This window comes from Balaenoptera acutorostrata, chromosome 2 (genome assembly GCF_949987535.1).
Source record: "Balaenoptera acutorostrata chromosome 2, mBalAcu1.1, whole genome shotgun sequence".
NCBI lineage: Eukaryota > Metazoa > Chordata > Mammalia > Artiodactyla > Balaenopteridae > Balaenoptera > Balaenoptera acutorostrata.
Genome location: NC_080065.1, coordinates 80,942,724 through 80,957,682, shown reverse-complemented (window position 1 = coordinate 80,957,682; position 14,959 = coordinate 80,942,724). Strand labels below are relative to the sequence as shown.

The following is a 14,959-nucleotide window of genomic DNA, read 5'->3' as shown; positions in this document are numbered from 1 at the left end:
AACTCCTAAAAATATAACTCAAAAAGGTGTAGACACAACTGGGAGACCCAGTTTCTAGTTTTATCTCTGCCAGTAATGACTGGTGTTAATTTAGGCAAGTCGCTTCACCTCTCTGGGTAACTCGAGATCCTTTTCTATCTACTCTCAATCTAGCTCTTCTGATGTTTCCCTTCATGTACCCAGAGCTTTGCCAGATGCCTTCATGAATACCAGGGAGTGGAGAGGGCACAGAATAAATATTTATTGAACCAATGAGATCAGGCAATTGCAGCCAGGCTGTACCAAGGAGATCCAAAGCTCATCTGAAGAGTCAAATTGACAGTCCAGTTGCTCTCAGGCCTCATTACAGCTGAGCCCTGCAGTACTTAGCATGTTTGCCTATCAACTTCTCCTTACCTGCCCTTGACAAGAATGCTGACAGAAGCGAAGTGTAGTAGTTTTCCTCTTCCTCAACTAATGATTTTCAACTTAAAGTCACGTACGCTTTTCACAATCTGATAAATTTTTGGCTCACCACTCCCGAAAATTTCCAATGCACATATAGACATTGCAGTCTGTATAGAAATGTTAGGAGTATAGCTGATTCACTTTGTTATAAAGCAGAAACTAACACACCATTGTAAAGCAATTATACTCCAATAAAGATGTTAAAAAATTTTTTAAATAATAAAAAAGGTAATTAAAAATATTTTTTTAAAATGTTAGGTGTAGAAGAACCCCTTAGAAGCCCAGGGACCCCAAATCAAGAAAATTCACTCTAAGCCAGTGATTCTCACCTCTAGCTGTGCATTACATTTACCTGGAGATCGTTTATAAAATACCATTGGAGGTTTTATCCCCAGACCAGTTAGATTAGAATTTCTGGGGCTGGGGCCCGGACACCAATTTTAAAAGCCTCCCAGGTGATTCTAATGTGTATTGAGAGCTGACAACTATTGCTCTTCCTTTAGACATTTCATCCACTATCAAAACCCAGGGTCAGTGGCATGCAACAAACAGTGTATGTATGTAGTTTTGACTGTCTACACTCATGCATGTTAAAGGACAGCACAGATATTGTTTTTAAAAGTAAAGTTATATTAACTAAAGAACATCTACACAATACATCTCCATTCAGAAGAGTACTTGAAAGAAAGCAAGCATCAAATCTAAATATATGGGATTAGTAGCAGGTAAATCTCTACAGTCCACCAATCTGTTTGAGAACAGACACAGAACGATCCAATAACTGAAAAGGAAAATAAGACTAGTTCATAAGGGCACTCTAATGATTGGGCTGTTTTCATAATTAGAAATGCTAATCAAACCATCTTTGACACTTAGGTCCTAATAAAGCAACAGTCAGACTAAGATTTTCTTTTCTTTCTTTTTTTTTTTGTGTGTGTGATAATAACATTTAACATGCGATCTATCCTCCTAACGTCATTTTAAGTACACAAAACATTATGTTAACAATAGGCATAATGTTGTACATACAGCAGAGCTCTAGAACTTGTCTTGCATAACTGACTGCGATTTTCTTTAGTTAACTTCTCAGAGCACCTATTTACTTAGACCCTTAGAAAGCATGGTCTACCACTGTGCATTCAGCTGTGTGTTCATGCAGTGCAGAATAATTTCAGGAGCTGGAAAATACTATGCTCATTTCCACAGATTCATTTACTTTGGCAGCATTTCATTAAGTGATGTGAAATTCTAAGGGCCATCTGTGGCAGGAAGAGCTCAAAACTAAATTCTTGAGCCTCTTACAAAGACTTCAATTCCTCACCATCTGAGATCCCTTGACTCAGGAATTTGCCAGCATAAAGACTGTGTAGTGTATTGTAAGAATGTTACAATTGTACACCATTTAAGGATTACTCCTCAAGACCAGGAAACTGCCGGCCTCACTTTTCAGATTATTCCTCCTTCAGTGTTAGCCATTAAGTACTCAGACATTACGCAGTGTTAACAGTTTCCAAGAGGAAATTAACATATGCAAAACATACACACTTTCACTGTATCTGTTTGCTCAGAAATTTGAATAGGAAAATAAACAGAAGCCTTTATTATATGGGTAAAGTTTTAACCAGAGGATTAAACAGGCCCTTCCTAAATACAGGACCCAAATGTCCATGGTGACACAATACCTACAAAATTTCAAATTCCTAAAGGTTAAAAAAAAAGAAGCATGTTATTTAAAAAGAATTAAGACAGTCTTTGTAATTTGGTTCATTTTTTTTTTTTATAAAGCAGGAGATAGGTTTAATAGGGTTTTTCAGCCCATGTTTTTGCTCAGGGCAAATATTCCCAAGCACGCCCTGTCATGGAGTTCTGCCTCTGCATCCCAGCCCAACTTGACGTGAGTACAACTGGCTCCTGTCCTCCGCGGTTCCCTACAAAACCTGCGGACAGGCCTGGGCTGCTGTGAGGAAACCAGTGTGTAATTGGGTCTTAAGACTTGTGCTCTGTTCAAAAGTTTTTAAATGTTCAACAACAATAAGACAAACAAACAAACAAAACACACAAGCCTGGCCTCTTTATTGAAGTCTCTAAGAAAAAAAAATTAGGTTTAATATTTTAGTTTGCTTTGATTTAAAAAAAAAATTTTTTTTTTTAAAGTAACCTATTCAGAAAGACTAAAAGGGTAAAACAAAACATCAATAAACGTTTAGACATTTCAGAATGGGAATCTGGTTGATTTTTCTTAACAAATTTTCTACATTTTTCAAAACTGTCTTTACTGTGCAAATATAGCTTTAATGTCTTTTAGACACAGCAAACAATATCATTTTTGCTTGAGTCTAAAGTTATACTTTGTAAATAACTGAAGAATAATTAACAGGTACCTGCTGAAGCATTTATTTTCCCGTTTCCTCAACCCACATCCGGGTCTCCCTGTAGCCCCAGGTCAATGGCCTGTGGCCCTGCTCATACCTGACACCACCTCTTGACCGGGTCACATACAAGCAGAGTTCAGAGCAGAAACGTAACAGCTCCGTATCAGACTACAAAGCCTGTGCTCTGAACTGGTCACGGGCTTGTAGCTCAGCAACTCCTCCCTGCCATCATGCCCCTATGCCCTCTAATCACTATTCCCAGGCTCACTTAGTTTCCACCCAACTGCTAAGCATTCACTTTCCCCAACTTCAGGCAGGGGCTACAAGAAGGCACAGACAGCCCCAGTTCCAGACAGCTCCGCATCAGTCAGCCTTGCAGCTGACTCCATTCTGACCCTGTGCCCTGAGACTAATAACTGGGTTCCTCTCCTGGGCCTCTGGGCTGAATTCCAGGCCCTTATCCGCTGTGGCTGGTCCCAGTTCTTCCAAGAGCAGGTGCTGCAGCTACTTGTGGGCCATGGCATCAGCACTGCCTGGAGACTGTTGGAAATGCAGAACCTCATGCCCCACCCCGGTCCCACTGAATCAGAATCTGTACATTAACAAGATCACCTGGTGACTTGTATGCACTTTAAGGTTTGAAAACGACCGGTCCAGATGATGGACAAGCCGCAAGACCAACCAACTACCTATTTTCAGAATGTTGGCCTTCCTAAGGCTGAGCTCCAGAATAACAGGGCCTTCTGACTGGACTCCTGTCTTGCCTGCTCTATTCCATCTTCCCACCATCACCAGAGATGATCTTTCTAAAGCCCGGTCTGATCATGCATAAAATTCTAGATCAGCTTCTAAGGACATTAGGAAGAGCTCCCACTGGCCTTGCCAGCCTCAGCTCCTTCCAGCCATCACCTCCCACTGTATACTCCAGCCATGGAAACTACCTGTGGTTCCCAGAAAACAGCAATCACCAAAAATTACATTTTCATTAATGCAAGTTTCTCAATATATTAATTTCTTTCAAAAAGCATTAGAGTGAACACATGCAAAAGTTATAATGGACTCCGGGGAAGGGGACTGGGGGATGAGGAGAACTTTTTCTTTTCTTTCCCCCTTTTTTCCATCTGCAAGTACTAATTTTACAATTAAAAAAAAATTACTTCCTAGGAGAAAGACAAGCAGGTTCTGTCACTGGAGAGACATCTAGCTATTTTATTGCTACCATACTAAACAGGATAAAACTGACCTCAAAGTGTTTGTGTGCCTTTGAAAGTATTTAATGGATACTGTGGGAAACTTGCTAAATAATTTATAATTTCAACAGCAAACTCATTGAAAAGAAAAGTCAAACACTTCCTTCATGGTTCTCTGACATATCATTAAAGACAGTTTTTTCTTTTAACATGTAAACATTTTGGTTTTTCAAAATTAGTCTTAAATTCTGAACTGTGAGATTCTAAGTTTAAACATAAAAATCCGTAGTACTAAATGAAGTCTCTAACTTATCTGGTTTATTCATATGATGATTCACAGCTACTAGCGTCTACTCACTAGTTCAACCAACACTTACAGAGAAGCCTCCACGCTGAAGGCACTGTGCTGGCATGCTCTCTACGAGTGGTTATTTATGCCTTTTCCAAGCCAATATTCACGGAACAATGGATTTAATACCTACCACCACATTCTACTCCAATACGTATATTTTTAATCCACTTAAATCTGCATGCTGCAACTGTATTTCTCACAACCATTAATTTTTATTTTAACTTATAAAACTAAAAACAACCCAAATGAAAAAAAGGGAAATCTTAACATCAATCATTTCAACTGAAGGCTACCCAAATCTTTGATGCTAAATAATACTTTTTTCTTTATTTGCAAACTTTTATAAACTTGTCATCAATCTGCAATTCTGAAGTCTAAAAACAGATCATAAATGTTTCTCCAGACACATTCCAGAGAAGGATCGACCTCAACCTAATAATTCATCAGCATATGATTCCAAGTAGAAAAAGAAAATAAAGAAGAGAGAAATCTGGGACTTCCCTGGTGGCGCCGTGGTTAAGAATCCACCTGCCAATGCAAGGGACACGGGTTCAAGCCCTGGTCCGGGAAGATCCCACATGCCGTGGAGCAACTAAGCCCGTGCGCCACAACTACTGAGCCTGAGCTCTAGAGCTCGCGAGCCATAACTACTGAAGCCCGTGTGCCTAGAGTCCATGCTCTGCAACAAGTGAAGGCACCGCAATGAGAAGCCTGCGCACCGCAATGAAGAGTAGCCCCCGCTCACCACAACTAGAGAAAGCCCGCGCACAGCAACGAAGACCCAATGCAGCCATAAATAAATAAATAAATGATTTTTTTAAAAAAGAGAAATCTTCAGAAAATGTATATTTAGATGCTTACTTTAAAAATCATTTTACATCCATTCTTTTCCATTCTTATATAGGACACTTAGATGTGAGACCTTCAGTTCATCTGCTAAAATAACTCATGAAGAGTCTAATCTTTAGAATATACATGCTACTCAGTTTTTAAAAGGATAAGAAGAAAAACAATTGATAAGCTGAATCTTACAAAGAGCACAGTAAATAAAAGAAGTAAAGTCTAAAATAATCATAGCCAAAGTTGATCAGATCTCAGCTTTAACTAACTTTAGACTAACTTTAGCAACTGTTTCTAGTTGCTAAACTGAATGCAATGACCATGCTAACTTCTCTCCTCAATTCCCTCCAAAATCTGGGTCAAACAAACAAAAAAAATGAATAAGTAGCTAAAGACACTTATTTTCATATATACTTGAAGTATTTTATTTCTTTAAAGTTAAAATGGACAATAAATTCTTGTATTTTCACATTTTGGAGTTTTTTAAAAATAAAATACTAACATAGCTGCTCAATAGGAAAAGAGATTATTGTTTTTACAAGTAGATTTAAAACCAAGGCAAGGAAACTTGTAAAGAGACAGAAAGCTTGGACCAATTCCTATCGATAAAGCAAAATACTACTTCATGTATAATCATCACCTCAGATGGTAGGAAGAAGAGAAATGTAAAACCAACCAGTATACCTGAGACCACAGGCCATACTTCATTTCAAAAGCTTATGAGAATGTGCCAGAACCATTTGACAAGATACCTGAATAAATGAAGCGCAGAATGTCCGATAAACAAGAACAGAAGAGGGCATCTTTAACAATGACTCGTAAGGGTGGGTTGCCTGGAGACTCCTGGCTAGCACCTGGAAACGCAGGATCTCTGTTTATAGCAAAGAGATCCTGGGTAGTTCGGATGATACTGGAATCCTGAATGTCAGCAGGACTCTTCACATTGAAAAGCAGCATGAAAACATGGCTGACGGCACAGAGAACGATCTTGTGGGCCTCAGCCACTTCCTTTAAATCTGGGTTGTAAAATACCACATCCACACACTGGCAGCAGAACAGCAAGTTATTCAGGTCAGCGTTATAATGTGATGCTTCAGCCTTCAAGACAGGCATTTTTTCTGTTTCAAAGAAGAAAAAAAATAAATAATAAATTATTCTTTAGGTCTATGGGCCCCCATCATTTCCGGTTTGTTTTAAACACAACAAGACAATATTTTTTAGTATTATTAGGTTGAACTATATGAAGTTGCCAATATTTGGCCATTTTTGACCTATAAAACAGCACTTTCTGTATAGCTTAATCTAATTATAAACACATATAAACTAATTACCCAGGGATTAAAACAGACACACAGAAATACTGTATTTACTTTGTGTAGTGCAAATGAAAAATGTACTAATGCCATGAAGAGCATTTCTCACTACGTGTGTCCCAAAGTAAAATTTTTCTCCAAATACTGAATTTTAGTATGTTGGTTGTCATCATCCTTTACTTTCACCTGATAAAAAAACTCAAAGAAATTACTGAATAAGTTCTGAAGAACCCAACCTCACATCTGAAGTTGTTTTCTTTCTGGGACTGGAAATGGAGGTGGAGGAATAAATTGTTAAAACTGCAGCCTTTCAAAGCTAGGGCTCAGAGTCTTAGACTCTATTGTTTGAAACCATTGTGAACATTTTATTCTGATGCTAAAATTTTTTTTTTCCTCCTAGTAAGACACTATGCTTCCCGAGAACCAGCTCCTTCCCCTCAGCACACCTCAGGGAGACTGCTGTCTAGGCTCCCTGAGTTCCAAGAGGGGATGTTACCTTCCATTTCCTAGTGTGGTTGCTAACAAAATTAGATTAGCCTCCATCAAATGCAGGACCTCCACACAGAGGACCACACCCTAGGCCCTCATCATAGGTCCTAATTGTGAACTCTCTGCAACAGCTGCGCTGAGGACAGTGTGATCTGTGAAGGGCTGCTTGAAGGTTATGCAACCATCTAAACAAGTGCAATTCAAACTTCTTCAGGAATAAAAATTCTTTATTCTAAAGCAAAACTCCTGTCTACAAAATGGACAACAACAAGGTAGGTTGGGGGCCAGGCTCTTTCTGCACTGTACCCTACCCAGCCTCCTCTCCACTGCCAGAGGCACCTTACAGACCCTGAAAGTCTGAGAACAGTTTGAAAGCCACATGCCCCAGAGCCCAGGATCTGTCCTTAGAACAAGTCAGCACCAGAACAAACGTGTACCCAGACTGGGTTATGTTCAGTGTGAACCCAGACTGGACCCTGGGTTACAATCAGTGCAATTCCACAGCTCTCCCATTGGAAGGGGTACAAGAGACAGTCTTGTGGAAGCTGAGGCTGTACTGCTGACAGGACACTCCTGAAGGCCCTGCCCACTATCCCACCTAGCGTCCCCAGATGAAGACCCACAGGAGAAACTCCTTTTGGTGCTAAATGACATGAAATGCTTTGCTTTCTCTGAGGAACTGGTATGTTTTCTCTTCTTGATTAATAAGAACTAAGAAATTATCTGTCAATATTATTTATTTGGCTATTCCCCACTCCTCCTCTCATCCAGAAAGTACTTAAGGCTCCAGTGTTTGCTACATAACAGACCATGTCGCCCCTTTCACTGTGCACACCACTAAGTGCAAAGTCAATTTAATGGTCTATGTATCCACATTTTTTAAAACTTGGAATTGACTTCCTGTACAAATCTATACTTTCCTGGTTTGTTAACTTACATTCATTCATTCAACAAATATTTATCAAGTACCTTTTTAAAATAATATCCATAATTAATTGATCTGAATAGAGTACTAGTCTACCATTGCTATCACAAAATTATACAATAAATTCTGATAACAGTTGATGTAATTTTATTTATTTTTACTATTGTCTTCTAACCTTGTATTATGAACATTTTCAAACATTCAAAAAAGTTGAAAGAATGATACAATGAGCACACATATATCTTGCCCTTAAATTCTATAATTATTAATATTTTATCATTTTTGGCTTTATCTCTAGATTTTCTCTCTCCCTCTCTCACTCACGAACCATTTAAAAGTAAGTTGTAATCATCAGGATAGTTCAGTTCTAAATACTTTCACATTTACCTCCTAAAAATAAGGACATTCTTCTATTAACCACAATACTGTTATCGTACATAAGAAAATTAACAGTAATTCCATAATACCATCTAATTTCCTGTCCATATTGAAATTTTACCCAACTGTCCCAAGAACATCTTTTAGATGTTTTTATTGAACCAGGATCCACTCAAGTTTCATGCATTACATTTGGTTATTTCTCATTAGACTATAATCTAGAACAGCTCTCTACCACACACACTATTTTTAAGAATCCATAGGCTCAAGTTTTTAAGACAACAGTCCTCAAAATGTGGTCCAGGTACCACCTGCTTCTGAATCATCTGGGAAGCTTATTTAAAAATCAGATTCAGGCTCCATCCCAGATTTACTGAATCAAAATGCCAAATGAGTCCTGAACACACTCAAAATTGAGAACAACTGCTATGACTTGTGAAATGATCTACAATAAATATCAACTGAATGTCTAGACATTGGCTAATAAATGCACCTGGTTGTTCAAGCTGAGGTGGTCTAATTCCGTGAAACGAGTTGCTCATTTTCCTTTTCTTCATTTTTTCACTTGTCTTCTGATTTAAGGCTTGAATCATAAAATACTCCAACTAAAACATGAATCAAATTTTAATTAAAGCTCCAATGAAATGATGTATCTGACATGATTATTTGTACCCCAAACCACATCTGCCAAGTGTTTTTAATGCCAGTACCAACTACATGTATGCTTTAGCAAACACTTTTAAACAATTTGTTTTATTAAAAAAAAAAAAATCTTTCAAGCAGAACAGATTGTGCCTTGTCTAAACATAAATAAACTATCAATCAATCAGGAACTGTATTTTCTCTTGAATAATCAAGAAAGCCAAGCAGTGCGACTGTGTGACTGCCAATAACCATCTCGTGGGCAACCACAGCAACTAATACTAGATAAATTCAAGGCAAGAACAGATCTGGCTCTATGTCACATATACCCATATCAACTAGGAAAGTTCACACGCGCTCTACTTCTTTTCCTGAATAAGCTACTTTGAAATACATCACTTATTATATAAATTAAAAATCTTAACCACATGCACTTACATAGCTCCAGGCGTATGAGGCCTGGGGCAAAAGTACAAATGGAGGTCCACATACCACATACTTAAATATTTAAGCGTTGTAAATCAAGAAAATAAACTGTTATGTAAAATATATTCTGTCCTCCTGCTTTGACCAGTATGTCATCATTAAAGCCAGGAAGGCCAGGTTCAGATTTAAATTCTTAGAGTCCTCGGGAGTTTCATGCAGCACAGGGAGAGCTGGCCCCTAACTCCTGGGACCCAAGACCACCCCTCCTCTTCTCTCCCGCTCCTCCACCCCACACCTCCTCACCTGAGGAGGCTGGTGCATACAGGCGGACAGCCACACCTATACAACCAAGCTCCATCCACTGTGCCCTCCCCCGCTCCCCATATGCAGTCCCCCCTCAGGACTAGGGGTGCAAACACCGGCTATGCAGTCCACCTTCAGGAGGACAGACCCAGGAAAGAGGCCTGTACAGACCTGGGAAACAGATTCAGAGCCAGCTGGTCAGAGAATTCTGGGGTCCTGGGTTCGGGAGCGTGGTCGCAGCACTGTTCCACAGAGCTCTCTGCTCTGTTTTGATGGAAATGTCCTATAACATCCGTGCTAATCATCGGAACAGTAGCCACTAGCTACATGTAGCTATAGAGTACCTGAAATGTAGATAGTGCACCTGAGGAAACGAATTACTTTTTAATTAATTTAAATATAAACAGCCACGTGTGGCTAGTGGCTACCACATGGATGATGCAGCTCCGGAAGGGAGCTACTAGCTGTAGTGGGCACATTCCCATGGCTCCATCAACTCGTGCCCTGTGGGAAGGGGTGCAACTGGAGGAGGACCAGATAAGGCTTTCTAGAGCTCCAGGGCACATGCCACCCTTGCCCAGGTCTGAGGGTAACACTGCACAGCTCTTCCTCCCCGACTCTTAAACACAAGATAGTAAAATGCTCCTTTCACTCTGACATTATCACTCCATCCATATTCCTGCAAATACCATTGTTTCTTACACTCAAGATCCCAGTCGTACTTTACTATTCAAGAGTCTAAAATGAGATCTTTCTCATCTTATTTTCATAGTCTTGAGTTAGCGAAAAAAGAAACCGCCAAGTTTTTCTCCTGACTTTGACCACATCTTCAATTCTCATCATGCCTCCAACACTAGGTGTTAGGAACAAAGAGAAACAATGAGAGAAAAGAAGAGAAAGTGGGAGTTGGGAAATGGGAAGAGTGATCCTGAGAATTTCAGGGTCAGGAACCTGGAAAGGGGAACCAGGAGACCAAAGGCCCCCAAGAGCTCCATCTTCTCCAACAAATGAAACCAAACTATCTTCCCCGACACACACACAACTCCCTAGGAATTTCAGGGAAATGTAAAATTCTTAGAACAAACTAAGATTTTTTTAAGCCACTACAATATAATCAGCTTGACAGAAAAATTACATTTCACCCCTCTTTACCTTTCTACCCACTGCTCATCACTAAACAAATAAGACAGAAGATTCTCACAGTCATTGATAACATCAATTGTGAGTGTATCTTCCTTAATGCTATATTATTGTTTCTTTACATTACTGAATGAATAATAGCCATTTATATTTGACAGAAATCAGAACTATTATATTGGGTTCTTATTTTATCTTTGGTTCTTATTTGGAGTTGAGTATCTCCAGAACAAATGAAATTTCTCTGGTCATCTGTAGACACCTCAACATTTCGACATGAATATATACAATGAATAGTCTGGCATACTGGATAAAGTACTTGATGAAGAGCTAGGAACTGATGGAGAAGTCCAAAGTGCTCCCGCTTAATGTAGGGTTTACTTTGGTTTAAGCCTCTTGTCAATGTTTACTAGATTTGTCTGTTGAAAGGAGTCACTCCTTAGAGGGTTGGAAAGATAGTTCCAAAGTCAGTAGTACTTAAATGATACAACTCCACAGGTATTCTCCAAGGGGCACGCAGCCCTAGTGTCGTAGCGTAGGTGCTGTGGGCTAAGGTGGGCCTCAGAATGCCTGCAGGACCCAATAGATGCCTCTGCAACAGAGCAGCAGACCCTGGCTCCCCACCACCTGTCCAACAAGAAGCCATTTGTACGAGTAGTTCCTCTGGATATACTGTGAGCTACAGCAACATCAGGAGTATACGAAATCTTGCCGAAGCACACATAGTGAAGAAAAATCATCCTTCTCAAGTAGTAGACAGAAATGAAGGAGAACTTTCAGGCCCTGCTGGTTCAGGTTGCCAGGCTCATCAAGCTGTGTAAAGATTACTAAATCTTTTCACTAAAAGTGACAAAATGTCAGTTGCTGAACAGACATCACAGGTTTGTGTAAAGTGTCATCAAATGGAAAATTCAAAGTATCGTATTAGACAACAGAAAATGTTTCGTTTGGAGAGAGAAGTAAAATTAGAGTTTTACTCTGACAAAACCTTTTTTGTATTTGCTCCCGTTTTATTTCACAAGGTTAAAACTAATCCTGCTTTTAAAACTAAAGTTCTAATTGAGGCTCTGGAAAACAGCTAAAGAGCCAACCTGACAAATGACTCTAATTTATGTGACTGGAATTTCCACTTACCACTCCTCCAAAATATTTTCCTATGTAGAAGTCATCAAGGCTGTGCAGTTCCAGATAGGTGGCTCCTAGTTCTTTAGCAAGTTGGATCCCTTCCGTCGTACTGACACAGCTCCCTCTGTCTGAGGTACACAGTGGGCATGTGCAAGGTAACTCTTCTGAGAAAATGAATATGAGGAACAAAGACTTTTGAAATTAAACATGAAAAAATGTACCTAGACAACCTGGACATTAAACAGCAAATTAAGAGCTCATGCCAGAATCACAGTTCAGGGCCATTTAGTATATCCACTAGTCACTAGACTCTGAATACGAAGTGTCAGTGATAACAGCAAGGTCCCTAAGATAAACAAGCTTTAAATGCAAGAAGAATGAATAGGTTCTTAGAAAACAGAAGAATTTTTAAATAGGTGAATGAATATTACCAAGGCTATTATAGTAATTAGACCAATCAGCCCATAATGCCAGGCCTGCTTCCTTTTATACAACCTTGACATCCTGAATATCAATACAAAATCAACAACCTGACTGCCCATAGAAACCATGGATTGGCGCTTTTTTTTTTTTTTGTAATAAACTTTAAATATATTCACTAAGTTTGAATAGATCTTATACTTTTATTTTAATAGAATCCTCAACTTGACCTCAATCTCTAAGGCTGCAAAATTGCCAGTCTTTGTAAATTTCATATGAAGTACGTTCTTATTCATCCAAACGTTTCAATTATTGAACTCTAAAGCATTCAACTGCAGAGATCAAATTCAGTCACTTTTTATCTTCTGCTTCAAAATTAAAAAATTAAAAACTGAAGGAATAAAAAGTAATTACTCAAAATGTGAACTGTCCCAAGAGTCATGGCTGTACCATGTACAGACCTATGGCTGGGAAGGTTGTACATCAACCCATCTCTAAGGACACACCTTCATAACGCTAAAAGTGTATGTTCAACTCCATATTCGTCAGCCAGCTTTGTTTGGTTTCATGCTACATCATCAGACATGTCATTGTTCAAAAGGCAGCCAAGTCAAAAGGGGGTAAATCCGTTTCTAAAAGAGCATGTTGTTGTTGTAGGCTGGCTTCCCTGAGAAGCAGACTCTGAGATGGAGACTGGTGTGCTGGAGGTTTACTGGGGGGTGATCTTGGGAACGTCTCTTCTCAAGGGTGCAGGAAGCAGGACTGGGCAGAGGAAGAATTCGAACTGCAATGCTGTTGCAACAGAGACCTGAGCCATTCAACAGGGGCCTCTGGAGCTTAGATGGCCCTTTAGAGTGGTTCCCCATACAAAGCTGGGCCTTTGTATCCCTGCGTCAGCCAGTAATTAAAGGAGGGCTGCCCTGTGGAGGGAGCAAGACCTTGGGCAAGCGGCTTCTATCAGCACAGGGATAATGCCTGGAAAGGGACTCAGCTGTTCACCATCAGCGGCCTGAAGACCAGGTAACTGAGGGAGTAAGTACAGTGGTCCTGAGAGGGCATTTAGGCTACTCCCCGCCACAGCCTACACAACAAATGTCCTACCAATGAACTGCACAGAGGTGGAGCACATGTATGTACACATGGCGTGCACGCTACGGATATTCAGTGCACGTGCATACTATACATGTAACATGCATGTGTGCACATACACATACGACTTAGATAATTTAGCTTCACTGAAAGCATTTGGAGCTCAGAAACCATGTATTCACGTTCTCATTTTGCAGAGGAGGAAGCTGAAGCTCAGAGAGGTTAACTGACTTGTCCAAGTCTCCTTGTGTGTTAGAGATGGAGAAACAATAAAACTGTTACTTGCTCTACCTGATAAAGAGCCATCAAAAGATAAGATAAAAATTTAGTTTGAGTAAAAAATTATTAATTCCAAAGATGTGGTGATTTAAAAATGAAGCTTGGTTTCTCCAAATTATACAACAAATCCTAATCTGAGTTCTTGCATTTGCTTTTTCTGAGATCATTTTTGGTTCAGAACAAATAACGTTACCAACACAATTTAGCCTATCTTGAAAAATAACACATTGGTATTTCACATTCTTTACAAAGCCTTCATAAACAGTGCCTTTGATTTTCTGAAGACAGAGGTCTTCTTATGACTACAAAGCTCTCCTTATGCTGATGGAATGGGGTGGGTAGGCAGATCATCTTATTAAACTTTATTTCTGGACAAAAATAAAGTCAGTAGTGTTTTGAGTGAAAAATTAAGACAGCATAATGTAAAATAATGGCTAGGAAATAAACTTGGTTTCAGGGAAAATCCAGCTAGTGTCAGGTTCAACCCAGCTGAGCGGGGTTTTCCACTGTGTGTAGCCACAAGCATCGTACCAACTTAGAAAGTGCCTCCTTATATCCAATCATTATATCTCCTCTATGTCACAGAAGACATTTTTTTTTGTTCACTTGCACCCAAAAGGAAAAATGCCTAGTCATTACATATTAGGTAGGAGAATCAATAAAACATTATGGATTAAATAAACCTACATTTAGCATTTCATCAGGAACAATGAGAAGACCCAATATAATCTTAAATTGTGGTGCCTTCTTCAGGACTCACTCCTATGAGCCTACCTCAGAGTCCTGGAACTTCAGAATCAGTGTTATTCTTCTAGTTAACACGGTAGTCTTTTATTTTTTTTTCTTATATATTATCTTTCAAGGTGTTATCACAAAATGTCTATTTTTTTTTAAAGCAAACACAATGTAACTCTGGAATTAAAATGAATGGCATCTCTTTCAAAGCAATGGATTTGAGAACTGATAGGGTGATTCTTACAATCTTGCCAGTGCTTGAGATTCTTAGAAATCCTTTGAGGAATTCCAGCCTTGCAATGTACTAGGCTCTGTCAGAGCTCCAAAAAGAAAAGATAGGATGCCCGCTTTCAGGAACTTAAGGCTATGAATACACCTTTGTCAAGTCTGGAGAAAAATTTCTACTTTAAAGATAGATTCAGGGCTTCCCTCGTGGCGCAGTGGTTGAGAATCCGCCTGCCAATGCAGGGGACACGGGTTCGAGCCCTGGTCTGGGA

At 39.4% G+C, this 14,959-nt stretch overlaps 1 protein-coding gene across 3 annotated transcripts in view; it reads right to left on the bottom strand.

Moving 5' to 3' along the window:
- The window catches only part of RHOBTB3 (Rho related BTB domain containing 3), an 85,944-nt gene that overhangs the window by 56,021 nt on the left and 14,964 nt on the right, over positions 1-14,959 (bottom strand). For all 3 annotated transcript variants that reach the window (XM_007197460.3, XM_028162669.2, XM_057540178.1), the window contains exons 4-6: positions 11,949-12,103; positions 8,800-8,911; positions 5,954-6,319 (exon numbers count right to left, since the gene is read on the bottom strand). In XM_007197460.3, the coding sequence (XP_007197522.2) occupies positions 5,954-6,319; positions 8,800-8,911; positions 11,949-12,103 (633 nt within the window). The remainder of the gene's footprint in view (positions 1-5,953; positions 6,320-8,799; positions 8,912-11,948; positions 12,104-14,959) is intronic.